Source organism: Chrysemys picta, chromosome 13 (genome assembly GCF_011386835.1).
Source record: "Chrysemys picta bellii isolate R12L10 chromosome 13, ASM1138683v2, whole genome shotgun sequence".
Lineage (NCBI taxonomy): Eukaryota > Metazoa > Chordata > Testudines > Emydidae > Chrysemys > Chrysemys picta.
In genome coordinates this window covers 9,167,425-9,194,653 of record NC_088803.1, presented here as the reverse complement: position 1 = coordinate 9,194,653, position 27,229 = coordinate 9,167,425, and the positions used below count along the sequence as shown (strand labels likewise).

Genomic DNA, 27,229 nt, shown 5'->3' with positions numbered 1-27,229 from the left:
GCAGTAGGTCTCAGAGCCTGGAACTGGGTCTGCACTACAGTGCTAGAAATAGCAGTGTAGACAGTCCCAGTCAGGCTTGCAGACCCACCCCCCTTTGCCGGGTTTTGGAGCCCAAGTGGGAATGTCCAGCCCTGTAGTGCGAGCCCCATGAGCCTGAGTCAGTTGACCACATAAATTGGTCCACTCTCTAAGGATCCTGTGCTAAAAGTGAGATTTCCAGACCCACCAGTCATGCTCCCCGAGCCCCCACTGGCAGACGTCCTATACAGCAAAGCCTTTGTTCCATGCAGCAGGGCATGGAGGTGAAAGGCACCAACCGTCACTCCTGCTGGCTCTGAGTGATGGTCCTTCAGCGAGGTCACATGCACCTTTCTCAGGTAGAAGAGCTGCGATGAACAAAGAGCAATAGGCTGCTATGGAGCAAACCCGGGCTGGGGCGGTCACCGTGCTGATAGTTCCACACCTAGTACAACACAGAGACCATGATCTGATGCTGTCATAGCCCACTCTGCCACACCAGCGAACAGAACACCCCAAAGCCATCAGACCACAAACAAAATGTTGACCCCAGAAAAGCAGAACCACCAGATACTGCGTGAAATCCACTGGGTATTTTATGTGGAAGGCACTCGGATAGCATGGCAATGGGTGGCAGTATAAAACCAGGAAACATAGAGATATCCGTCTTTCTTATAGTGATATAAACCTAGAATAACTCCATGGATTTTGTGGAGTTACCATGGATTTACCACTTTAAATACAACATTTTGCATAAAAAAAAATCACACACCATATTCTTATTGGAAAATGTCATCAGTTGATTGTATGTGTAAAGAAACACAGATAAAACTATGTTCATAAGAGAAATATGGACATTTTATTCTTGGTGAATAACCTCCACCGAGTCAGTTTCCTCAGGGCAGCTTTGATCTCCTTGTTCCTCAGGCTGTAGATGATGGGATTCATCACTGATGGCAGCAGAGAGTAGAGAACAGCCACCATGAGATCTAGAACCGATGCTGAGCTGTAGGTGGGCTTCAGGTAGACAAAGATGGCAGTGGAAACAAACAAGGAGACCACAATGAGATGAGGGATGCAGGTGGAGAAGGCTTTATGCTGGCCCTGCTCAGAGGGGATTCTCAGCACTGTGGTGAAGATCTGAACATACAACACAATTATAAAAACAAAACAGCTTAAGCCTAAGCAAACACTCAAGATGAGTAACTCAACTTCACCAAGGTACATGTCAGAGCAGGAGAGCTTGAGCAGCTCGGGCATTTCACAGAAGAATTGATCCATCATGTTGCCTCTACAGAAGCTTATTGCAAAATAAGAGACTGTCTGGTTTGGACAATGTACATGGCAGAGGGGCATTGCTAGTCTCTACGCAAAAGAATAAATGGACACAAATCTGACATCAGGAATCATAACATTCAAAAACCAGAAGGAGAACACTTCAGCCTCTCTGGCCACTCAGTAACAGACTTAAAGGTGGCAATTTTGCAACAGAAAAGCTTCAAAACCAGACTCCAATGAGAAACTGCTGAACTTGAAGTGATATGCAAATAGAGACTGGGAATGGCTGAGGCATTACACGCATTGAATCTATTTCCCCATGTTAAGTATCCTCACACCTTCTTGTCAAGCTGTCTGTAATGGGCTATCTTGATTATCACTCCAAAAGTTTTTTCCTCTTAATTAATTAGCCTCTTAGAGTTGGTAGGGCAACTCCCACCTTTTCATGTTCTCTGTAGGTGTATATATATCTCCTCACTATATGTTCCATTCTATGCATCCGATGAAGTGGGCTGTAGCCCACGAAAGCTTATGCTCAAATAAATTTGTTAGTCTCTAAGGTGTCAGAAGTACTCCTGTTCTTTTATTTTATGTTACTAATCCAGACCCCAGAAGTGGAGAGTAATTCCCATGCACCAATTGTAGGGCTTTATTTGACTGGGAAAGGAAAGAAATGGAGACAGTGTCAGGGTCTGACACCAATTTGGTGTTAGCCTTAAACCCTGTGGGGACAAAGAACTAGGTGGCCTTCTTTCTGGCAGCCAAAGTAACACCAAAGGCCCAAGTTCAGGCCCTCTGACAGAAGCTGACTATACTGACGGCCTTTACATAGAACAGTACAGGCCAGGGCCTGAACAAAACACAGCTGTACAAGCCCCTGTCAAGGCTATGACCAGAGGAGGGAAAGGGGGGCGGGAGGGAGCAATGCGAAAGGCTTAGCAACATAATAACGGCTTGTTTATGAAAAACATGATAGCCGCTTGTTGTGAAACATGATAACTGCCTATCTGTAAAAACATGATAAGTGCTTGTTGATGAAAAATAATAACGGCTTATATGAAGAAATTGCTTCTAGGAAAGGCCAACTTCCCCTATAGTTCTAGCTATCTGCCAATCAGCCAATCATATATCATCTTTGGGCATCCCATGCCCTTAACCAGAAAACCCCGGAAAAAAACAATATGTACCCTGACGAAAACAACACTCCAACTGGTGCCAAGTACCACCCATGTCGGAAACCCCCCCACCCAATAGGCCCCCAATTCTTGTAAACAATGAGGGAGCTACCGGAAAAAAGGGACAGACCCCTACTCTTATTTTCGCATAAATGATGCATAAATGACCCATTCTTTGTACTATGCTTGCGGTTTGAGCGAATAAAGCAGCCTGCGTGCTGTGCTAGGTGTGGTAGTTTTTGGACTGCTACCCCAACGCGTTGGTTTGTTTTGCAATAAATTGGCCACAGGCTTGAGTCTGTGAACTAAAATCAATGCGTGGGTGACTTTTTCCACGACAACCCTGTCCATATTCCTAACCCATATCCAACAGGGACTTAATCATGCGTTTAAATTCAATGGTGCCGCTCATATGATTACATTTAAGAATGTGCTGAAGCAGCTGTGGAATCAGGGCCTCTGTCCAGACTAGTCAAAGGAAATGAGTCTTGTATTCAGAATCAGGAGTGTCTGGAGCAGATCCTCAGCTGTGTCAATTCTCGGAGCTCTAGTCGAGCTGTGTCACGTTAAACCAGCTGACGATCGGCCCCTGGATTTTCAAAGATACCGAGAGTGAAACTGACGTTTGTTCAGAGAAGCAAACCAGAGCATGTTCAAAATGTATCCAGTCAAAACAGCTCCAGGTTCAAACCCCACACACTTAAAGATGAACTGTTTGTAAATGAGTGATGGACTAAGATGTAGTCATAAAAAAATCTTTGATAAATAATGTTTACTAAGGAGTACTCATCAGAAAATTATGATCTGGACATAGACAATCATTAACAGGAAAAGAAGCATAATAATTTGCACAAACATCTCCACAGATTACCCATTATCTAGCTAGCTGACATAATTCACAATCAAATAGAAATCTGTCATTATGAATAAATTAGCTCTTCTCTCTCTAGAGACAAGGGTCACAGCCTACTGAACCATTTTCATCAGAAGCCAGCAAGGGAGGCGAGGAGAAGCAGCCCTCCCTCGTACGTCTCTGTTGCCTCCCAGTCTCAGTGATTAATTGGGGAGGAGAGGGGGGAGCCCAGGCCAGCCCTCTACTCCGGGCTCCAGCCCAGGGACCCTAAAATTAGCAGCTATGGTAGCTGACTTTTTGGAGATAGGACATGTACAATTCCCTGGGCCACTTCCCCACAGCAGCCCCCACTTCTTCAATAGCTACTTAACCGTTACCTCAGTGCCTCCTTCCTTGCACCTGATATGGATTTGTACTGCTCAGTTCCTCCAACAGCACAGCTCCCTCCTATAACTCCTGGCACGCGCCTCACTGACTAACTGGGAGGCTTTTAACTAGTTCCAACCAGCCCTTGATTGGCTTCAGGTGTCCCAATCAATCTAGCTATTGCCACTGCTTTCTAGAAGGATCTTAATTGGCCCCAGGTGTCTTGATTAACCTGGAGCAACTGCCATTTGGTTACCATGGTACCAGGGATTTGTTTAGCCTGGGGCTAACATACCTGTTCCTCACTACTTTACTGTAGCCACCTGGCCTTGCCCCGTCACAAAGGTTAGAACAAAATGACTCCAAACAAGAAAATTACACTGGTGTTCATGTCACTACTGAGTGCAGCCCAGAGACTTTGGGCCAGAAACGCCTCAGTATTAAACTGGTGATGCCAATGGGTCATCTCTGCATTGGGGCTGGTCTAGCTGAGTTGGGAAATCTGACCCTTACTTCCCTGTCACACTCACTTTCTCCAGGGTGCTGTCAGCCAAATCTGGATCCTTGTGTGTAGAGGCTATTGGAGAAATCTTGATGTCCTTGAAGTGAAGTTCTAAACCACAGTGATTTCCATGGAATCCCAATTTGGCCTCGTTACCTGAGTCAGGTTTTCCTTAGGAAACTCTGGAAAAAGTTTCTCTCCAAATCAGCCTTTCCACCCTAGCAAGAATGACACCGTTTTTACATATTCATTTAGGTTAAAATAATAAAAAAGAGGCCCAGCTGAGGTTCTTATGTCCTTAACTTTCCATCAATAATCCAATAATACCCCAACAATACACACACAGTCATTTCAGTGTGTCCTAAGCCACTGCAGAAACCTCTTTTACCCCCTTTTATCGTTGCAGGGAGCAAACCTTCAGCTTGCTCAGAAAACCCCATCAAAGAGATGCCATATGGGCCCCCCAAGAGAGTGCAAACATTGAAAATCCTGCCTAACCAAATGCTCACCATCTCCCCTTTGCACCTTTAAGACCTCCTGGAACAAAGAAACAAACCAAATCACCAACCAACCAGCTAAACAAAAATAATATAAAAATCTGGCAAACAAACAAACAAAAGCACAAATAACAAATACATTGATACCTCAATCTGAGTTTTTATCCCCCAAAATAAGAAAAGCCAGAGACCCCAGTACGGACTATGCTATGGCTACTGATTTTATGGGCAAGATAGCATGGTGATGGATAGCAGGATATGATCGATAGATTCCACTCTTACTTAGATTGGTGTAAACCTATAGTTAATCCTTTTATCTTGAGTCATGTTTGTCGGGACTTTTACAAGTGTAAATACCCAATTCGGCATAAATGGTTTGCACAGTATTTTCTCATGGAGGCAATAATGTCATCAGCTGATTATATTCATAAGGAAACTCAGAATGAAATTGCTACTGAAGGAAAAATATGGACAGTTTATTCTTAGTGAGTAACCTCCAACCTATCCATTTACTCAGTGCACCTTCGATCTCCTTGTTTCTCATGCTATAGATGATTGGATTCATTATTGGTGGCAACACAGAATAGATTCATAGATTCATAGATTCTAGGACTGGAAGGGACCTCGAGAGGTCATCGAGTCCAGTCCCCTGCCCGCATGGCAGGACCAAATACCATCTAGACCATCCCTGATGGACATTTATCTAACCTACTCTTAAATATCTCAAGAGATGGAGATTCCACAACCTCCCTACGCAATTTATTCCAGTGTTTAACCACCCTGACAGTTAGGAACTTTTTCCTAATGTCCAACCTAGACCTCCCTTGCTGCAGTTTAAACCCATTGCTTCTGGTTCTATCCTTAGAGGCTAAGGTGAACAAGTTTTCTCCCTCCTCCTTATGACACCCTTTTAAATACCTGAAAACTGCTATCATGTCCCCTCTCAGTCTTCTCTTTTCCAAACTAAACAAACCCAATTCTTTCAGCCTTCCTTCATAGGTCATGTTCTCAAGACCTTTAATCATTCTTGTTGCTCTTCTCTGGACACTTTCCAATTTCTCCACATCTTTTTTTAAAATGCGGTGCCCAGAACTGGACACAATACTCCAGCTGAGGCCTAACCAGAGCAGAGTAGAGCGGAAGAATGACTTCTCGTGTCTTGCTCACAACACACCTGTTAATACATCCCAGAATCATGTTTGCTTTTTTTGCAACAGCATCACACTGTTGACTCATATTTAGCTTGTGGTCCACTATAACCCCTAGATCCCTTTCTGCCGTACTCCCACCATGAGATTCAGACCTGAGGTTGAGCTGGAGGTAGGTTTCAGGTAGGCAAAGGTAGCAGTAGAAAGGAACAAGGAGACCACAACGAGGTGAGGGAGGCAGGTGGAGAAGGCTTTTTGCCGGCCCTGCTCAGAGGGGATTCTCAGCACTGTGGTGAAGATCTGAACATACGACACAATTATGAAAACAAAGCAGCTGAAGACTAAGCACACACTAAAGACAATAACCCCAACTTCACTGAGGTATGTGTCAGAGCAGGCGAGCTTGAGGAGCTGGGGGATTTCACAGAAGAACTGATCCACCACGTTCCCTCCACAGAAGATAATTGCAAACGTATTCCCAGTGTGCAGGGCAGAGTAGAGAAGGCCACAGATCCAGGCACTGGCTGCCATTTGGACACAAGCTCTCCTGTTCATCACTCTCTCGTAGTGCAGTGGTTGGCAGATCGCCACGTATCGGTCGTATGCCATGATGGTCAGTATGGCAAAATCTGCTGACGCAAAGAAGAAGACGAGAAAGACTTGGGTGACGCATCCAGAATAAGAAATGGACCTGGTGTTCATGAGGGAATTGGCCATGGATTTGGGGATGGTGACAGAGATGGAGCCGAGGTCTAGGATGGACAGATTCATCAGGAAGAAGAACATGGGGGTGTGAAGGTGGAGGTCGAGGGCTATGGTTGTGATGATGAGAAGGTTTCCCACCAGGGCTGCCAGATAAACCACCAGGAACACCACAAAGTGCAAAATCTGCAGCTCCTGAATGTCAGAGAATCCTAAGAGAAGGAACTCGGTCATTCTCGTTTGGTTGAACATTTCCTTCTTCCGAACATCATGTGATGGCTGTAGGGGGAATAAGAAGGACAATGGTCAGGATAAGAGCGACAGAGGGAATTGCCGTGATTCCCCTTCTCTTTATATCTCTTTGTATGAATGTCAAAGGTGCCCAGCACTCATCATTTACTATGACCAGGTGTTGTTAATGCTCCTCGCCTCTGATGATCCATCAGTCCTGTTATCACACTAGTGTGAATTGGGTCAGCTCCTTTAAACTCAATGGAGCTTCCCCACTTTACCCCATCTGAGGATTTGGCCCAGGGTGTGGCTTGTTAAAATGCAGTATGAAGGACGGAACAAAGCACAATCCAAACCCAGCAACTCTTGCAAAGAACGTCCCTCTCCAAGCTCACAGCTTGGCGACGAAACTGGTCTGCTAAAATGCCAGCACAGCCCGATTCCCACTTTTCAGGGCAATATCACATAGACTCACCCAACATCATAAGTGGCAACTCATCGGTAATTTTTCTACCCCAAGATCTGGGCCTGGACGGCCTATAGACTGCTTCCAAATTGATTTCTGGCACCAAATCCCAGCTGCTCTCCTGCCGGCATGTAACACGGGGCTAGCAGCACCCCTCCATTACTGCCATGTTGTTTCAATTGCTCTGCACTGTGCGGTGCATTGTTGCCAGGACACTTGGGCTCTACTTTTGTCTTTGTCAGCGACCTGCTGTGTGACCTTGGGCCAGTCATTTCCCCTCTTTCTGCCTCTGTTTCCCCTCCCTCCCTTTCTCTGCCTTGGCTACTAGGACTGTAAGGTCCTTTGCAAAGGGGCTGTGCGGCAGTTTTAAAGGTATTGAGAAACCTAGTGGGGTTTTCAAAACCACTTAGGCACCCAACCCCAGGCTCCTCGGTGCTTCTGAAAATCCCACTAGGTGCCTAAATCCCTTTGAAAACATGGTCCCGTGTCTTGTTATGTGTAATTTACTCCATTTGTACTCAGCCAGCACCAGTGTGGAGTTCTGGGTTCCACTCCCAGTGAGCTCCCGTATGCCCTTGAATGGGGTCAGGATAGACAGGCGTTGGCTGCTTGGTTCTACTCTAAGCCAGGGTTTAAGGGGCTAATCTGTACAAAACATTGTGTGCGCTGGCAACTTTACTGGTTATTCAGTCGTTACTTCTGTGCAACTCTCTCGTTGAAAGAGAAATTGCCCAGACGCAACAGAATAAATGGGTTTGGAATTAATGTCTAACCAGGCAATATTAATGTTCCCCAATTTATTTAAAGTGTATGGCAGGTTGGAAGTTTTCAGCTGTGTTCCTTTTAATGGAGATTGGTTTTCCTGCTAAACAATAACAAATCTCAGAATCTGTCTGCTTCTCTCAAACATTTTGGTTTGGTTTGTAAAGAAACGAAAACTCAAAAACCAAAGAGTTTTGGGTTTGTGATTTTAAAAAATCCAGTTTTCAGCAGAAAGTTTTCATTTGCCAAAAAATGGAAAAAAAAAAAAAAGATTTTGGGTTTTCAATGAAAAGTCAAAATTTTCCTGCAGGGTGGGAAAATACCAATCAGCCGTAGGTATTGATTAAACTGAGAAAAGTCTTAATGAGTTCATATTGTAATTCATATTTATCATCTTAATTTCCCCCTGTATGTTGATCCCCCAATATATTTATTTGAAATAACAAACTTACTGTACTGGTCTTTGTGGATTTCCCCCCTAAAGATGACGCATGCAGTCATCCAGCACCAGGATTCTCTGTTCAATATCCATCTGCATAGTAGAATCTAGAAGCTGAAGGCACAAGTATCTGAGAATCCTTCACCCCTCAATCTGAGACTGAACTGACACAACTGGATTCACACCTGTTGTTCTCTGCAGATGACCTGTGTGGAGCTGGCTCTGAGCTGCATTGCCATTAAAGGACTGATGCTGCAGCAAGGTGATTTATCCAGGTCTATTTCCTAAGGGCTAGTGGGACTCACTCCCTGGAGCTCTGCACAGCTCAGCAGCAGAGGCCCAGAGGCAAGTGCATAGATGCCTAGGTGATAAAGCTAAAAAGGGCCATTCTGGTCCTCTAGTCTGACCCCCACATAGCACAGAGCCCGTGATCTCCCCCAGGGTTCCCTGATTCCAGCCCAACTTCTGCGTTATCTATGGGCCAGGATTACAAAGAGGGAGACAGGCACCTACTGGGAATTATCAATGCTCCTAAGTGAGCTAGGTGGCTAAACCCCATGGTCATTCAGTGGGAGTTAGGCGCCTAACCTGCTTAGATGCTATTGTAAATCCCAATAGGCTCCTATCTCCTTCTTGAGGTTCCTAAACTCCTTTGTAATTCTGGCTTCACGTCTGTATTGTTAACTTCCATGGCCTGAGCTTGTCCTAAATTTCAGAAAACGAGGGTTGGGGTTTGCAAAGGAGCCTATGGGATTAAGGCACATACATCTTGGGATCCTAACTCCCTTAGACTCCCTTGAGAATCCCAGTCTGAAATGATAACAAGTAGAGCCAGCCATCTAGAGAGAGGAGGTCAAGATGCCAGGAACTCCTGTGATCTAAGCCCAGCTCAACTCTCTGTGCCTCACTTTACCAAAATCTGGAGGATTATAACTGAGGCTGGCTGAATAATTCATAGTGAATGATTTATTTAGAGATGATCCATGATTCAGTTCTGTTTGAGCTCTTAATGAGATCTTGGTGAAATATTTGCCCGCCCCACCAGAATTTTCCCATTTTCCACAGGAGTCCAGTGCCCTAGGCCAGCTCCAGACACTGCGCTACCCACAGGCTGTAACAATAGGGGTGTGATGTGGAGATCTGCCCCCAGTGCAGCAGCCTGAGTCTGCAGAGAGCCTGAGACAATGGCTCTGAGACGGGGGAACTGCTCCAGGCACCTCCATGGGTTCGAACTCCTGCCCACTGTTTTGGAGGCTCCTACCCACCTCACCCCATGAGGAGGCTCTGTCTGCAGGAGGAGGGGAGGAGCACGGCTTTCCCTACCCCTTCAATCAAGGGATACAGCCTAGGTGTGGAGGTGAAGACTGGGGTGATCACGGCTGCCCCATGCCTGTCTGTGGGCACCTTGCTGATCCCAAGGGGTGGGGGAGAGTCACCTGCTGCCTCTTCTGGGAGGGAACAGGGGTCCCCTGCCACGTTCCCAGCTTCTCTTTCCCATGCGTGACCTGGCGTGTCTGGATCCAGCCCTGAGAGTCAGCTGAGCTTTATGGGAATAAAGGTGCCTCTTTCCTCAGGCTCCTGGGAACAGCCCTGCTCAGAGCAGTGACTCCTGGAGGGACCAGCCCCAGCTGCTGTAGGTGCAGAAGGGACCACCTCCACCCCACCCCACCTGCAATAATTGGTATGTTGGATATTAAGCCAAACTGGAGGAGAAAATAATGAGGGGATGAACTCTTTGTCACGGAGTCATCGGGGCGATGCTCTGGAACTGCTCCCTACGAAGCCAGTCAGGACTCTGAGGGAGTCTCCTCTCTCTGAGCAGACTGTCTCCAGGGCAAGAACCTTCCACAACTTCCACCTTCCTTGGAGCATTCAGCATCCCCTTCCACACCATGCACTTCCCACAGTGAGTCCGCCCGGGCAGATCCAAATCAGCATTTATACCCGCAAAAGGAAAAGGGTCAGAGACCTCATCGAGTCCATTGGGATCTTGATTATGGCTATTCATTTTAGGTGGAAGGTGCTGAGATGGTGTGATGGTGGGTGGCAATACAGGATAGATAGATAGATTCTGATCTTATTTATACAGTTGTAAATATAGATAAAAATAGACAAAAATAGATATCCAGGCACTGGCTGCCATCTGGATGCAAGCTCTCCTGTTCATCACTCTCTCACAGTGGAGTGGTTGGCAGATGGCGACGTATCGGTCATACGCCATGACGGTGAGTAAGGCAATATCTGTTGAAGAAAAGAGCATAAAGAAAAAGACTTGTGTGACACATCCAGAATAGGAAATTGACTTGGTGTTCATGAGGGAGTTGGCCATGGATTTGGAGACTGGGACTGAAATGGAGCCAATGTCTAGAATGGACAAATTCATCAGGAAGAAGTACATGGGGGTGTGAAGATCGTGGTCAAAAGCATCAGCTGTGATGATGAGAAGATTCCCCACCAGGGCTGCCAGGTAAATCACCAGAAACACCACAAAGTGCAAAATCTGCAGCTCCCGAATGTCAGAGAATCCCAGGAGAAGGAACTCGGTCACGGTGGTTCGGTTGGACATTTCCCTCTCCATACATTGTGTCCTGCCTGTGGATGGAAGGACAAGGGCAATGGGCAAGATTAGGGTGACAGAGAAAATGACCTAATTCTCTCTCCCTAACATCCCATGATGGGCATGTCAATGGTGCACAGTTCTTGTCACTTCCACTGAGCGTGCTCCTTACCCCTGAGAGTCAGAGCACTAGTGAGATGCATTGTCACATCGCTGAATACTGGATTATCCCCTTTAAAGCTAAGGGCGATGGATCAGTTTACACCATCTGAGGATCTGACCAATGCAGTATTAAGGCTGGAATAAAGTATAACACAAATAAAACATTTCTAGCTAATATGGTTCCCTATTCTGAGAAACAGAAGGCTCTAAATTTGCCCGTGAAATGTAAATACTAACATAGCTAATACTGATAGCAATGCTGAAATAGGGATTCCCACTTTCCAGAGAAATTCAACATTGATTCACCCAGCCTCCTACGTGGCAGCTTATCTGTAACGATTCTACTCCAACATCCCTTAAATGGCCAACTACTGATTTACACATTGATTTGTGGCAAGAGAAGTGTAAAAGTATAATTAGGCAGGCCAGAAAAGAATGCGAAAAGCAACTAACCAAAGACACAAAAACTAAGCAATTTTGCTTAAGCATTTCAGAAGCAGGAAGTTTTCCAAACAATGAGTGGGGTCGCTGGATGGTCAAGGAGCAAAAGGAGCTCTCAAGGAAGACAAGGCCGTTGCATCAGTCTTTGCTGCAGAGGATGTGAGGGAGATTCCCACACAAGAGCCATTCTTTTTAGGTGACAAATCTGAGAACTGTCCCAGATTGCGGTCTCAGTAGAGGAGGTTTTGGAACAAATTGATAAAATAAACAGTAATAAATCTCCAGGTGCGGATTGTAGCCACCCAAGAGTTCTGAAGGAACTCAAATATGAAATTGCAAAAACTACTAAATGTGGGAAATAAACCAACACTTAAATCAGCCTCTGGACCAGATGACTGCAGGGTAGCTAATGTAACATGATCCAGTTAGTATAAGGTACTTGGACTTTCAGAAAGCTTTCAACAAAGTCCCACACTTACAGCTCTTCAACAAAACAAGTAGTCATGGGATAAGAGGGAAGGTCCTCTCGTGGATTAGTAACTTGCTAAAAAATAGGGAACAAAGGATAGGAATAAATATTCAGTTTTCATAATGGAGAGAGATAAATACCTGGGCTCCCCAAGAATCTGCATTGAGATCTGTGCTGTTCAACAAATTCATAAATGGAGAGAACAATGAGGTGGCAAAATTTGCAGACAATACAAAATTACTCAGGATTATTAAGTCCAAAGCTGACAGAGAAGAGTCAAAAAGAGATCTCACAAAACTGGGTGATTGGGCAATCAAATGGCAGATGGAATTCAATATTGATAAATGCATAGTAATGCACATTGGAAAACATAATCCTAACTATACATACAACATGATGGTGTCTAATTTAGCTATTACTACTCAAGAAAGATGTTGGAGTTATTGTGGTTTGTTCTCTGAAAACATCTGCTCGATGTTCAGTAGCAGTGAAAAAAGCGAACAAGATGTTAGGAACCATTAGGAAAGGGTTGGATAATAAAGCTGAAAATATAATGCCAGCATATAAATCCGTGGTACGCTCATAGCTTGAATACTATGTGCAGTTGTGGTTGTCTCATCTAAAAAAAAAGATATATTTGAATTCGAAAAGATATAGAGAAGAACAAAAATGCTTAGGGGCATGGAACACCTTCCATATGAGGAGATATAAAGAGACTAGAGCTTAGAAAAGAGATGACTAAGGGGGAATATGATAAATGTCTATAAAATCATGCATGTTCTGGAAAGAGTGAATAGGAAAGTGGTGTTTACCCCTGCACAGAACAGAAGGACCAGGCATCGCCCAATGAAATCAATAGGCAGTAGGTTTAAAACAAACAAAAGGAAGAATTTCTTCAACCAATGCACAATCAACTTGTTGAACTCATTGCCAGGGGATTTTGTGAGGGCTGAAAGTATAACTGGGTTTAAAAAAGAATTAGACAAGTCCATGAAGGATAGGTCAATCAATGGCTAAGAGCCAAGATGGTCAGGATGCAACCCCATGCTTTGGGTGTCCCTAAACCTGTTTGTCAGAAGCTGGGGATGGGCGACAGGGGATGGACCATTTGATAATTGCCCTGTTCTGTTCATTCCCTCTGAAGCTTCAGGCACCAGCCACTGTCACAGACAGGATACTGGGCTAGATGGACCATTGGTCTGAGCCAGTGCAGCTGTTCTTATGTTCTTATTATTTAAGGCGCCAAATCCCACTGCATTTCCATCTCTGGGTGATGACAGACTAGTAGCATCCCTCCATTACTGCTGTGTTGTATCCTTTCCCTCTGTGACTTTATGTCTGTACAGGCAGGAGACTTGGGTTCTGTTCTTGTTTCTGCCACTGACCTGCTGTGTGACCTTGGGCCAGTCACTTCCCCTCCCTGTACCACTGATTCCCCACACCCCTTTCTCTGGCTTGTCTTCTAGGACTGGGAGCTGTGGGGTGGATGGCCAGTGTCTATGTGTATGTTCTGAGCACGTCTTGGCAGCATTGCCGCTTAGCTGGCTGCAGTGTGGGACAGAGACTACAGTGGTGATGTCCTAGGGCATGGTCAAGATGGAAAGGTTTTGGCTGGGAGCTTTGACTCTGTGTTTTCGCTTCAAGGCGTTAGTATGTTTAAAATATATTCTGGCTGTTAACTTTGCTTCTCACTCAGATTAACCAGCCTGCAACTACCCCTTTGTAACAGAAATAGAGGATGGGGCAGAGGGACTTGGGGATGAAATTTTAATATGAATAGAAAATATTATTTTTCCGCATCCTAGCACAAATCTAAGTTTCCAATTAAGGACAATCAGACTTTTTTGGCTTTAATTATCTCAAAGGAAAATTGGGTTTTCAATTGAACACATGTTGATGGAAAATCTCTGCTATCCTCCATATGTATTTTGTTTTTCAAGGATAGCAGAGGCTAAAACTCTTCCGTTTTCAACAGCTCTTACCTAAAATTGTCTTGTTCTCACTTCCCAGAATGACAAAAAATGTTTGGGTTTTCCCAATTTCAATGAAAAGTCTATTTTTGTTGCAACAAAATATGCAAATAAATCAGTCTGACTGGTGCCAGATTAAATTGATAGTAAAAGTCTTCAAGAGTTCTGACTCTCATACAAATTTGTGTTCTTAAATCTGCCCTTTATATTAATACACCAACATATTCAGTTGAAAAAGCAAACTTACGATGCAGATTTTTGTGGAATTTCTCACAGCTAGCGAAGCATTTGATCCTCCAGGGTTCTGATTATTTTGTCATTATTGATCTGTCTGAAGTTGCGTATTTTAGGTCGACTTACCTGGCTGTGAGGACGGCGGCGAGTTGACCGCTGCTGCTCCGCCGTCAACTCCGCTTCCGCCTCTTGCCGCGGTGGAGTTCCGGAGTCGACGGCAGAGCGATCAGGGATCGATTTTATTGCGTCTTCACTAGACGCGATAAGTCGATCCCCAATAGATCGATTGCTACCCGCTGATCCGGCGGGTAGTGTAGACGTGCCCTTAGTTCTTTGTCCCATGGGATTAATTACAAGAATGTAACTTTTAAAGGTTATGTTGTGATTCATTCCCACCAGGGCAGAACTTTGGAAGAATTCAGTGTTGCTACGATTTTCTCTATCTGAGCTTCAGTTTGTATTGGGATGAATGATCCAAATTCTCTTGCTTGCTTGTTTTCTCAGCAATTGCATTTTTTTCTTACCTCAAACAACCCTGAAGGCGCATTAGGCTGCAGGTGCAATGCTGCATGACATTTTAAGATGTTTAGTTCATCCTGGTTGCAGGTATGGCAGAGAGGCTCAACAAACATAAACGCCCAGATCCCCAGATGGTGTAAATTGGTATACTGCTGTGGAGCTGGGCCAATTTACATGAGCTGAACATCTGAAGTGTGAAACTTAGTGTGATGTTTATTCCTCCATCTGAGTTCTCACGGTTTAACACCCAAATCCTGTTTTAATATTCCAAGCTGATGGTTAATAGGCAGAAAGCTGCGAGATGTGTACCCAGCTGGTAAATGAACTGATTAATATGGGGGCGCAGCAGCACCAGTATAGTCAAAGTTGCATCATGACTACAGTTTAAAAGGTGACCGTTCTAAGAACACTATCATTGACATGCTTTCTTTTAACTTGGTGCTTTGACATTTGATGGTCTTTAGCTGGGTTCAAGGTAGGGTTAGTGACCCAAATTTAGGGTCATTTGAGCTAAGAGTTGCAGAGATAAAAGTCCTGGGGGAAAAGCAATTTCTCCCAAAAGTCTTTTGAGTGAGGGGGTTGCAGAGAGAAAAAGTTTCTAGGGCTGTTTTTGTGCACAGTGCTGGAGCTCAGACCATTAATGTGATACGGGTCAAAAAGGTCTCAATCTGCCCAGTTTATTCCCTCAGGCTTCGAATCCCTCACTGTATTTAAGGAAAGGTTCCCTGTGAACAGTCCGTACGCACCAACACAGAGATAGGGCCCTGGCTTTCCATTCCAGCCATGTTATGTGATTTAAAGCTTAACTCTTGTAAGTGCTCTAAAATCCAAATGGTCGCTAGGATTGCTTTCCTAGAATCATAGAATCTTAGAATCATAGAATATCAGGGTTGGAAGGGACCTCAGGAGGTCGTCTAGTCCAATCCCCTGCTCAAAACAGGACCAATTCCCAACTAAATTATCCCAGCCAGGGCTTTGTCAAGCCTGACCTTAAAAACCTCTAAGGAAGGAGATTCCACCACCTCCCTAGGTAACCCATTCCAGTGCTTCACCACTTTCCTAGTGAAAAAGTTTTTCCTAATATCCAACCTAAACCTCCCCCACTGCAACTTGAGACCATTGCTCCTTGTTCTGTCGTCTGCCACCACTGAGAACAGTCTAGATCCATCCTCTTTGGAACCCCCTTTCAGGTAGTTGAAAGCAGCTATCAAATCCCCCTTCATTCCTCTCTTCCACAGACTAAACAATCCCAGTTCCCTCAGCCTCTCCTCATAAGTCATGTGCTCCAGACCTTTAATCATTTTTGTTGCCCTCCGCTGGACTCTTTCCAATTTTTCCACAGCTTTCTTGTAGTGTGGGGCCCAAAACTGGACTCAGTACTCCAGATGAGGCCTCACCAATGTCGAATAGAGGGGAATGATCACGTCCCTCAATCTGCTGGCAATGCCCTACTTATACAGCCCAAAATGCCGTTAGCCTTCTTGGCAACAAGGGCACACTGTTGACTCATATCCAGCTTCTTGTCCACTGTAATCCCTAGGTCCTTTTCTGCAGAACTGTTTCCTAGCCATTCAGTCCCTAGTGTGTAACAGTGAATGGGATTCTTCCGTCCTAAGTGCAGGACTCTGCACTTGTCCTTGTTGAACCTCATCAGGTTTCTTTTGGCCCAATCCGCTAATTTGTCTAGGTCCCCCTTTTCAAGTTTGGTGTGTCTCATGGTGGGATAGTGCAGCGTTAGTGTTCCAAATCTGGGGTCATTGCACCACGGGGTTCCTGAGTTGTAGCTGTCTACCCCACTTCCCTTTTGCTGCCTTGTGCCATGAAATGGAGAGGTCCTGATGAGTGGTTGAATCGCAGAGATGTCTGAGAATGACAGCTGTGAATTCACCCTTCAGTCAACGGAACTAGGGAGCAGTTAATCACAAGCACCCCCACAAATGGAGTCCTGGAACTCATGGCAGGATGACAGCTGGCTCTTCAATCCTTGCCCTTAGCGATTCCCTGCCAAGGGCCCATATGCCGCAAGCTGCTATGGACCGTCGCTGGGCTGCTGGGCAGAGTCTTCAGATTTGTCACCTGTGACCACGACTCAGCGTCCTTCCTTTCACCCCTGCCCTGAGAGAGCCCTGTGCAGCCCCCTCCCCCATCACACCCTGCCCTCAATGACCCCTGTCCAGCCCCTCCCCTTCATTCCCTGCCCCAATGACCCCTGCCCAGCCCATTCCCATCCACACTCTGCCCTCAGTGACCCCTGTGCATCCCCCTCCCCCTCACACCTTCACATCAGTGACCCTCCCCTTATACCCTGCCCATGAGACGAGCACCATGGGAGAGGCCCCCATGCCCATGAAGACCCATGAGCTCAGCGAGCTTTCCCCGGAAAGTCAGCACATGGTCCACCACTGATTTTCCATCGGGGGAGGCCTTCCCCGCCCATCAGTCCCTCACCAAGCCCAAGGCCACCTTCTGAACAGGCTCCTCTAGGACAGGCAGGTGTCACAAGGCTGCTTTCCCCTTGTCCCAGGCCATTTGCCCCTCTGGACAAGGCAGCCCTGCTTGGAAGCTGTCCCACCCTGGCTGTGGTTCCCCACACTCAACTGGGGTCTCCGACCCCCCTGGGCTCAGCTTTGCCCCTGCTAGCCCAGTGAGGGCAGGCAGCGACCCCGCGGCTTTGCTCACAGCACCAGAACTAGCGTAAGCCACCTCCCTCGTGTGTGGGGGTGGGGGGGGCATCTCTCTGTCCCATTCAGCTCAAGGGCTCTGTTTACAGACAGGCAGGTATCCTGAGCCCAGCGGCTCCTCCTGCCAGCCAGCCAGATCATTTGTATTTTCACGGACTGCTTCACTCTCAGCCAATTGGTTCCCTGGATTCAAATTCAAATCCTCGGCCCTTACAGGAGCAGGGCCTGTATCCTGTCCCAAAGAGACACAGTTCATTCCTCAACAGGACCTCACAGCCGGTATCCTGGAGAACCCCAACTACCAGCCAGCCCAACCCCTCCTGTGTCATAGGCAGGGCGAGGGGCTTCATCCCTGGGACCTTCACCCAGGTCACACAGCCCCTTAGCATCTCATGAGGCTGCACCACACGGGGTCTGACAACAGTTCTCTCTGTCCCTGGATCTCGCCATCCCAGGAATGTCTCCCCAAAGACCACCACCTTCCACTCCCACTGGGGGACTGAGGGTCCTCAGCCCAGAAGACTCCAGGCAGACATATATGCTGGGGCTGGGAGTTAGAGCCAGTCAGGCACCCCACCCATCTGGTTTAACAGCTCTATGGCCTTGGGACCCAGGAAGGGGGCTAGATGCCGGAGCCTTTCCTCAGGGCCAGCCTGGTTCCAATTGCCAGCCTTCCCAAAGGCCGTGAGACAGGCATCTATAGCTCCCCGCTCCTTAACCTGGGGCAGCAATTTAGTGTCAAGGTTCCCTGCTGAATTGGCACCCCAGGGTCCATCCCCACTCACCCCTCGGCGGGTCCTTCTGCCTCTCAACTCGGCCATCACCAGTTCATGCTACCTCTGTCTCTCCTGCTGTTCTGCTTCATGCCTTCCCTACCGCTCATGGTCCTCTCACTCCTTCAAACGGCGCTGCAATTCCCTCCGTCTCAGATCCACCGACGGGGAATCCGGTGGAGACCCCTGGCTGGTCGGGGACACGGGTCTCCAGAATGCCAGGTTGCTCCCGGCCTCTCTCATGTCCCCCAGCTGGATCAGGAGATGATGCAGGTCTTGGGGCTGCCTGGCTCCTCCCAGCCTCTCTCGTGCCCACTGCTGGGTCAGGAACCAGCTCCTTAGAGCGATCCTCCTCTTCCAACTGAGCAATCAGCTGTGCATTAGTGAGCTTTCCAATGCACCGCCCTCTCTCTGCACAGCTCTGCAATGTCCTTCTTAAGGAGGTGGTTATAGGCCATCTCCACGCTGCTCCCAAGTGGTCACAGACTCACAGGCTGTGCTCTCTCTGCTCTCCATGGTCCCTGGGAGGAACCCTTCAGTGTGACAGCCCTTCCTGGGGGTCCACTCTTTCTCAGGGTTAAGCTGTAGGCTCCTGCACCTTCTGAAGCCACACCTCTATGAGCCTTTAGCCTGCCTGTCTCTCTTAAAAGCCTGCAGCTGGATCTATTTAAGTGGCGTTTCACATTGTACCTGGACCACACACCCTGCCGTGGCTGCATCAGATAAGAGGGACCAACGTCAAGCCCTGAGGTGGAGTCTGCCATCCAGGATTATGAGATGGAGGTGGTCCATGTTAAGGGGAATGCAAATGTTATAGCTGATGCTTGTCCCGGAGAAGGAGGCCTGAACTTCCCCAGGTCACTGGCTAAAGTGACCCCGCTCAGTTCGGGGGAGAGAAGTGATGAAATGGGGATTTTCCCTTGTTATGTTGTCTGTGAGTCTTACTGTTTTGCATGAATCATAGAATCATAGAATCCCAGGGTTGGAAGGGACCCCAGGAGATCATCTAGTCCAACCCCCTGCTCAAAGCAGGACCAGTCCCCAACTAAACCAGTAAATTAATGCTGGGTGTGACTTTTGCTGAGGCTGCTCCAGCTGCCTGCATGGATGCGATGGCCGCAGCTTCATAACCTGAAATCCAGGAGGGGGATGCAACCAGGTGACCCTGGCCTGGGAAGCAAGACAAAGGCCGGCGGAGGAGCAACGGGCAGGGCAGGGACCAGGCAACTGGAAGCGAGTCAGTCTCCGCCGGCTTGGGGCGCAGGGGGAGGACCAGAGCCCTGGCTATGGGCTCCCCTCCCCCCAAGATGGACTTGGCTGAAAGTCACTGATTCCTGTAATAGCAAACTCTGTTCTATGCTGTGTTCCTGTCAACTAATAAACCTTCTTTTTTACCGGCTGGCTGAGAGTCGCGTCTGACTGCGGAGTCGGGGGGCAGGGCCCTCTGGCCCCCCCAGGACCCCGCCGAGGCAGACTCGCTGCGGGAAGCGCACGGTGGGGCAGGGGAAGCTGAATGCTCCGAGCTCAGACCCAGGAAGGTTGAAGCTGTGGAAGCTTCTTGCCCCGGAGACAGTCTGATCACAGAGAGGAGACGCCCCAGAGTCCTGCCTGGCTTCGTAGGGAGCAGTTCCAGAGTATCGCCCTGGTGACTCCGTGACAGCCCTTCCCCCCCACACCCTGCCCCCTGTAATCCCTATGCAACCCCCTCCCCCCACACCCTGCCCCCTGTAATCCCTATGCAGCCCCCTCCCCTTCACACCCTGCCCTCAGTGACCCCTGTGCAGCCCCCTCCCCTTCACACCCTGCCCTGAGTGACCCCTGTGCATCCCCCTTCCCCATTGCATCCTGCCCCCAGTGACCCCTGTGCAGCCCCCTCCCCTCCACACCCTGCTCTCAGTGACCCCTGTGCAGCCCCCTCCTCTCCACACCCTGATCTTAGTGACTCCTGTGCAGCCCCCTCCCCTTCACACCCTGCCCTGAGTGACCCCTGTGAATCCCCCTCCCCTTTACACCCTGCCCTGAGTGACCCCTGTGCACCCCCCTTCCCCATTGCATCCTGCCCTCAGTGACCCCTGTGCAGTCCCCTCCCCTCCACACCCTGATCTCAGTGACCCCTGTGCAGACCCCTTCCCCATTGCATCCTGCCCCCAGTGACACCTGTGTGGCCCCCTCCCCACCATAGAGTGACCTCAGTGTCCCCTCTGCAACCCCCACCCCTTCACACCCTGCCCCCAGTAGCCCCTGTGCATCTCCCTCCTCTTGACGTCCTACCTTAGTGACCCCTTTTCAGCCCCCTCCCCTTCACATCCTGACATCAGTGACCCCTGTGCAGCCCCCTCCTCATCACACCCTGCCCCCAGTCACCCCTGTGCAGCCCCCTCCCCTTCACCACCTGCCCTCAATGACACCTGTGCAGTCCCCTCCCCTTCACCACCTGCCCTCAGTGACGCCTGTCCAGCCCCCTACCTTTCACACCCTTCACGCATTGACCCCTTTTCAGCCCCCTCCCCTCCACAGCCTGCCCTCAGTGACGTCTGTGTAGCCCCCTCCTCTTCACACACTGCCCCCAGTGACCCCTGTGCAGCCCCATCCCCTCCACACCCTGCCCTCAGTGGCCTTTCTGCACCCCGACCCCTTCTCTCTCTGCTCTTTTTCAGATATTACTGCCAGAAATAGTATTTAGCTGTTCTTTCAGTGCAGAGTTGGTCAGGAGGTCTAAAAGGAGTTCAGACAGTTTTAAATCATTTTTGGATTAGAAAATCCAAGTGTGATACTCATTTCCCAGAGCTTTGTTCAGGAAGAAGTGCTAATTTTTACTTAAATATTTTTCAGTGCACAACAGTCTCTTCAGGAATTAAACTTTAAAGACATAGAAACTGATGAGAAAGAATCCCGACATTTTTTTTGAAAATTTACAAAAATATTTTTTATTTTGAAATTTGTGTAAAGAACTGTTTTTTTTTCTTATAGTATAATTTCAAAGGCTCCCCCCCCCCCCCGCTTTATATAAATTTCACTTTCTTTCTTTCTTAGAAAAGAAAGGAGTAAATGTGGAAAAATCAAAATTTGTATATTTTGAATGAAAAGGATAATTTTAAGAAAATCCATCAAACATATTTCCTATTCTACTCCCATTCTATATCGGGATTAGAAGAAAAAGGAAACAAAGATAACTTCAGTTTAACCTGTGAAGTTATAGATAGAAATGTAATTTAGACACAACTAAAATCAATTATTTTTGAAGGTAGGTTTTGTTTATCTTATTAAAAAATTCTGATGAGACTTGACACGATAAATGTAGATAAGTGGTGTATATATAGATAGATAGATATGATAAAGAATTAGCCATAAAGTAAAAGAATTATCTTATTCTCTGTTGAAACATTTGATAGAAATTTCTTCATCACAATCAGTACATTCATTATGATACATAATTTATTCAACAGACTTTTGTAAAGAGGATATTGATTTTCATGGATTTCTCATTAGAAAGCTAACCCCGCCCCAGGAGACTCCCCCCGCCCCCCGCCATGGAAGCTAACCCCGCCCTGGGAGACTCCCCCCCCCCCGCCCACCGCAGCAGCTAACCCCGCCCGGGGGAGCCCACCCCAGCTCACCTCGGCTCCGCCTCCTCTGCTGAGCATGCCGGCGCCGCTCTAATTCTCCTCCCCTCCCAGGCTTGCGGCGCCGATTGGAGGAGACTTAGAGCGAGAGCTGTGTGCTCAGCTGAGGAGGCAGAGTGGAGGTGATCTGGGGCGGGGAGCGGTTCTCCTGTGCGCCCCCCCCGGTACTGAGGGTGGCCCCCCCACGCCCCCGTGCCCCCCCACCCCAGCTCACCTTCACCTCCTTGCCTGAGCGGGCTTTTAGGCACCCCCAACCACTAGGCGTCCTAGGCGGCCGCCTACTTTTCCTCAATGTTTGCACCAGCCCTAGTTTTTAACACAAATGGACATTGAAAGATAGAGACATAATTTATCTCTTTCCCTGAGCACAGCATTCTGCTCATCAGCCTCCTGATGGCCTTCTTCATCTCGGCATTTCTCAGCGTGTAGATCATCGGGTTCAGCATTGGGGTGATTGCAGTGTAAATGACTGAGATCACCTTATTCAGGGTAAAGTTCTTGAAGGGCCGAGCATAGATGAAGATGCTGGGTATGAATTGTAAACATATCACGATAATCTGGGCTCCACAGGTGGACAGAGCTTTCTGCTTCCCATCCGTGATGTGTGTCCTGATCTTGACGAAGATGGCGGTGTAAGAAAGAAGCAGAATGATGAATATTATTATAATCACTGCTCCATTGTTGAAGATCATCTGCAGTTCAGCCAACTGAGTGTCAGTGCAGGCCAGTTTGATGACCTGTGGGACATCACAGTAAAAATTGTCCAGGACGTTCGGCCCACAGAACGGTAACTGGAGGAGCAGTCCAATCTGAACAGCAGAGTGGGCCAATCCACCCAGCCATGCCAGTACCATTATCCCCACGCACACACGCTGGTTCATGATAGTCAAGTACCGCAGTGGTTTATAGATGGCCACATACCGATCAATTGCCATCCCCACAAGGCATAACCCCATAGCACCAGCAATGAAGTGGAAGAAAAACATCTGGAGAATGCACTCATAGAACGAAATGGTTTTATGCTGTGAGAGGAGACCTGATAGCAATTTTGGAGTATTGACTGATGAGTCGCTGAGGTCTAGGAAAGCCAAGTTGGCCAGCAGGAAGTACATGGGGGTGTGGAGCCGGTGGTCACTGATCACAGTGGTGATGATGATGAAGTTTCCCAGCCAGGTGTTCATGTAGATTATGAAGAAAGCCACATAAAGGAATTGCTGCAGCTCAGGACTCTGGGTGAGGCCCAAGAGGACAAATTCTGTCACTGGGTTGGTGAGATTCTTCTTCTCCATTTGTTAACCTCTAAATAGTCCTGAAGAGGAAACGCTGATGTTAATAGTTATAATTTGATCTTAGTACATTACGGATATGAAAGGGATACTAACTCCATGTTAACTGATACACATGCTTGGAAATTTTCTTTGTTTACCAAATTCCAGACTGTGTCCTTAGCCCCAGTGGTGAGTGCCCTGCTACAGCAAAACACCTACACCCCACCAGTGGTTATCCCCAGTTTTGGGTGTTTGGGCATGAACAGTAGCAACCTACACACTCGTAATGCCCCCGGATAACAACTGTCTCCATTGGTCTTCCTGAAGTCCTGGTGGTGCACACCTCGTGCAGGCCACAGATTCCGCATGTGCCCTAGAGCAGTGGTCTCCAACGTGGGGTGCGTGCACCCCGGGGGGTGCGCAAGGAGATCCTTGGGGGTGTGCAGCAGGAGGAGCGCTTTTAAAAAAAAAAATTCTTTATTTTGCGTCATCAGTTCGGGTGGGAGTGCGAGCGGCTATTTTTTTGTGTGTGTGTGAATCAGCAAAAATGGTAGAGCCGGCGCGGCAGGGGGTGCGTGCTCAAAATTTTTTTACTGATAGGGGTGCGTGATCAAAAAAGTTTGGAGACCACTGGCCTAGAGGTTCAGGGTTGGGGAGAATGTGGATTTTCTGGGAGTCCAAGGGTTCTAACAGTCCAGGTTTCTCATCGGGAGTGGGGGGAGGGTCTGTCACATTCTGGGGTGCAATCCAGACCAGTGAGGGTTTGAGGCACCGCCTGCTCCATAACCCCGTGTGCCTCACAATGCTTTGCTGGTGTAGCTCCCAACCTGGGACACTCACAGCCAGCCTAGCAGCATGCGAGTTACACCCTGAGTGTCTGTGTAGAGATGCAGCACTGGTCCCGTATCTCTGACCCCAGCAGCCTGTCAGCAACACACCAGCCACACTGCGGCTTCCACCAGCCTTGGTTGCTACTTGCAGGTTGACCCCAGCACACACCCAGTCCCAAATTTTCCCAAAAACCTGTGTTCTGCACTGTGCTGCCCTCTGCTGGACAGTTCAACTAGTAAAGGTTCATTGCTCCTCTACAGAGTCAATATTCAATGGTTTGCTAGTTAAACTGGAGTTACCAAACAGTTCAGTTGAAACACAGCATTGGATTGCTTTAGATTTCAAATAAAACCAATTTATTAACAAAAAAGACAATATTTATAGTGAATTCAAATATAAGAGACCAAGTTAGAAATGGTTACCAGCAAACAAAAGTGAAAACACAGCTAAAAGTCAAAATCTAAATCTAGAAAGTTTCGATTCAAGGCTTTGATTGAGATAATCTTTCTCACCCACAGCCTTCCAGAAAGATGGTGACTGACCCTTACCTTGGTCAGAATCTCTCCCGGAGACCCAAAGTTGCTGGCTTTCTTAGGTTAAAGAGAGAGAGAGAGCTCTGGCAAATGTTTGGAATCCAGTTAAGAACTAGTCAATGTAGATCTTAACGTTCTTTATAGTTTTGGAATCTTGGCATTTAGCCATGAAACCAATATGGTAGTGTGCCTCAGTTTCCCTTCTCATACTGCACATTAGGTCTGCAATGTCTTCTGTTCCGTGTACAATTTCCAGATTAGTTACAGGCACTAACTGTGAAATATTAGTATCACGACGTCTTTTAACATAAAGTGTGCTCTTATGTATCACTCTTAACATGTTCAAGGGTTTTTTCCAAAAGATTAGGCACATTGTAAATTTTTACAGTTCTTGGTATTAGCAACACATTAGTCACAAGAGTTAACATTAGCATTAATATTAACATCAAATTCATTGCAGGTGTACATTGACAATCATTTTTTCATGCCACGCCTTTGGCTCAATACCATTGGGATTTTGGCATTTTAGGGTTAACCTGTGGCTTTCATTAGCATGATAAACTTTTTCCCTTTCTCTCTGTTCCACAGGGTCAAAATCTGAGCTCTTTTGCTTAACAGAATCCATTGGCTGGCTGGGTTTGTCCTTTTTGCTAACAGCTACAGGCAAGTCTTTCTCCCCCCAGTCAGTCAGGTAATTTGCATCAACACAGACACTAGCTTGTTTACTAGTTTTCAGATCCTTAATTTACCAATTCCAAGGCTGGACTCTGTCTTAAAGAGATACCATCCATTTTCACTAGCATGTTAGACTCAAGGTTCTTTTGTCCTTCCATTACCAACCTCTGCTTCCAAATGGAATCAGACGTTAAGTCCACTAAGAGACTACAAGTCATATCCAAAGTGTCTAGAGATGAGAGCTTACCTGCCATCCCCTGCATCCTCCTGGGTTCAGTCATAAGGCTGTTCTGCTCCGAAAAACAAGTAACCCAATCTTTCCTCAGTACCTGAGTCACAGACTGCTTACTCAAAGAATCAGCATGGAGACATTCGTGTACCAATAACATTGTCTTCCCAACAAGCTGGTTAAGCTTATAAGGCTGTTTAAACTCCCTAACAAATTTTATTTCGCCTGAACTCTTTTCAAAGCTATTCACGTTGGGTCTTTCTAAAGCAAGGCCAGCAGATTCATACACGTTTGAAAGACTTTGCCCATTAGGCACCAACACCTTTCCTCAGAAGAGAGACTGTTTACTATCAACAATGGCCCATTAAGAGTCAATGGAAACAATTCCTTCTCCCAGACTTTCAAGACCTCACCAAGAAATTCCTTTTCTTCTGCAATATCCTGCACTGCAACCGATTCTTTCTGAGATTTATTTATGTCCTTTTGGCACAACAGAGAAATCATCAAACTCCTTCTGAGTTTCACATACATCCAGACTCGCCTCTGGCCCATCAGGAGGATTTTCACACAACCCCCTTTCAAGTAAACGACTAGACTTCAGAGTTAACAGATTAGAAGTATTCTCTTCCTTGTTACAAGTTTCCACACTGTCATTGGGTAACATAGTCAATTCACCTTCATGCTTTCCTTGTGCCTTGGCCATGATACCACCCTGATCAGACAAGTTGTCATATCTTTACTCAGCAACACACTAGCAACAGGCAAAATAGAAACACCAGAATCGCTTGGTCTCTGGGAGCTATCTGTGACATTAACTGGATGCAACCTAATTACAGTGTCATCATCCCCAGCAGACACAAATTCAGGACCACTTCCTTCCTGGGTTTTAGTTGTATCCAGAATCAACTCTAGGTCAACTGATAAATTTTCAACCATCATAGGCTGACAGCCTTCTTCTGTGTGCTTTACAGACAAGAAAGAGCTGGAGAAACAGTCCCCTTTACCAGACAGACAGCTTGGGATATCCTTTCCTTTGTCCCAGCACACATGGCTATTCACAGACAATGGCTTGGAGATTGGGGTAGCTCCCTTCATGGGCAAGTCATTACCCCAAATGGAAACAGGAACATTTCCTTCACTGTCACAATTCTCCACACTGGTAACAGGTAAGGTATAGGGATACTCATGTTCCACTAACCTGGCCTTCCCAAACTGCTGATTAGATAAAGCCATCAGCTCAGAGGGCTGCCTCTGCTCATCTAAACTCTCTTTGCCTTCCCCTCCCTTAACAGACAAACTGCTGTTTTCCACAAATAGTGTCTTATTACGCTGAGCTACTTTAAGCACATCACTGTTACCTGGGTCAGGCTGACTTTCCCACGCTTTACTAACCAACAATCCATCACTCATAACAATTCTCCCCTTTTCTTCCTCAATTAGGGCTTCAACCTGACCATCCACTTTAATCTGCTCTAGATAAACATTTTCCTGATCAGTGAGTTCTTCTGAGACACTAGACAGACATTCAGAAACCTCATTCACAGACCAACAGCTATTTGCCACCTTTCCCAGGTTAGAGTCACCCCGTCCCTGGCCAGAGCAAACCTGGTTAAACACAGGAACCGTTCAGAGTCATACAACATACCAACACTGTTATAAACTGGACTTTAAAGATGATACAATTTGTGCTGTTCTTCCCTTGCTTTTTTGACTTGGAGCTCAAGTCTGGCAGTTTCTTGCTGCATCTGGCAAACCTTCTCCTCTGCAGCCAGCCGTTCCATACGCCTCCTGTAAGCTTCTCTTTCCAGCTGGGCCAAGGCTCGCTTC

At 47.1% G+C, this 27,229-nt stretch overlaps 2 protein-coding genes and 1 long non-coding RNA gene across 3 annotated transcripts; all 3 read right to left on the bottom strand.

Moving 5' to 3' along the window:
• Positions 1–1,037: 1,037 nt before the first annotated feature.
• On the bottom strand, positions 1,038–4,359 carry LOC135975222 (uncharacterized). The gene is made up of 3 exons (XR_010592151.1): positions 4,221–4,359; positions 2,892–3,060; positions 1,038–1,158 (listed from the first exon to the last, which is right to left on the bottom strand). It is a non-coding gene; the product is annotated as an uncharacterized LOC135975222 (long non-coding RNA).
• A 774-nt stretch (positions 4,360–5,133) lies between these two features.
• On the bottom strand, positions 5,134–9,263 carry LOC135975221 (olfactory receptor 14A16-like). The gene is made up of 2 exons (XM_065565357.1): positions 8,451–9,263; positions 5,134–6,818 (listed from the first exon to the last, which is right to left on the bottom strand). Exon 2 carries the CDS (start codon positions 6,789–6,791, stop codon positions 5,952–5,954), a length of 840 nt encoding a protein of 279 aa, XP_065421429.1. The 5' UTR covers positions 6,792–6,818; positions 8,451–9,263; the 3' UTR covers positions 5,134–5,951.
• Positions 9,264–22,144: 12,881 nt separating this feature from the next.
• LOC135975482 (olfactory receptor 4D2-like) lies at positions 22,145–23,155 on the bottom strand. Its single transcript, XM_065566533.1, has one exon. The coding sequence runs from the start codon at positions 23,153–23,155 to the stop codon at positions 22,145–22,147; it is 1,011 nt and encodes a 336-aa protein (XP_065422605.1).
• Between the last annotated feature and the right edge of the window lie 4,074 nt (positions 23,156–27,229).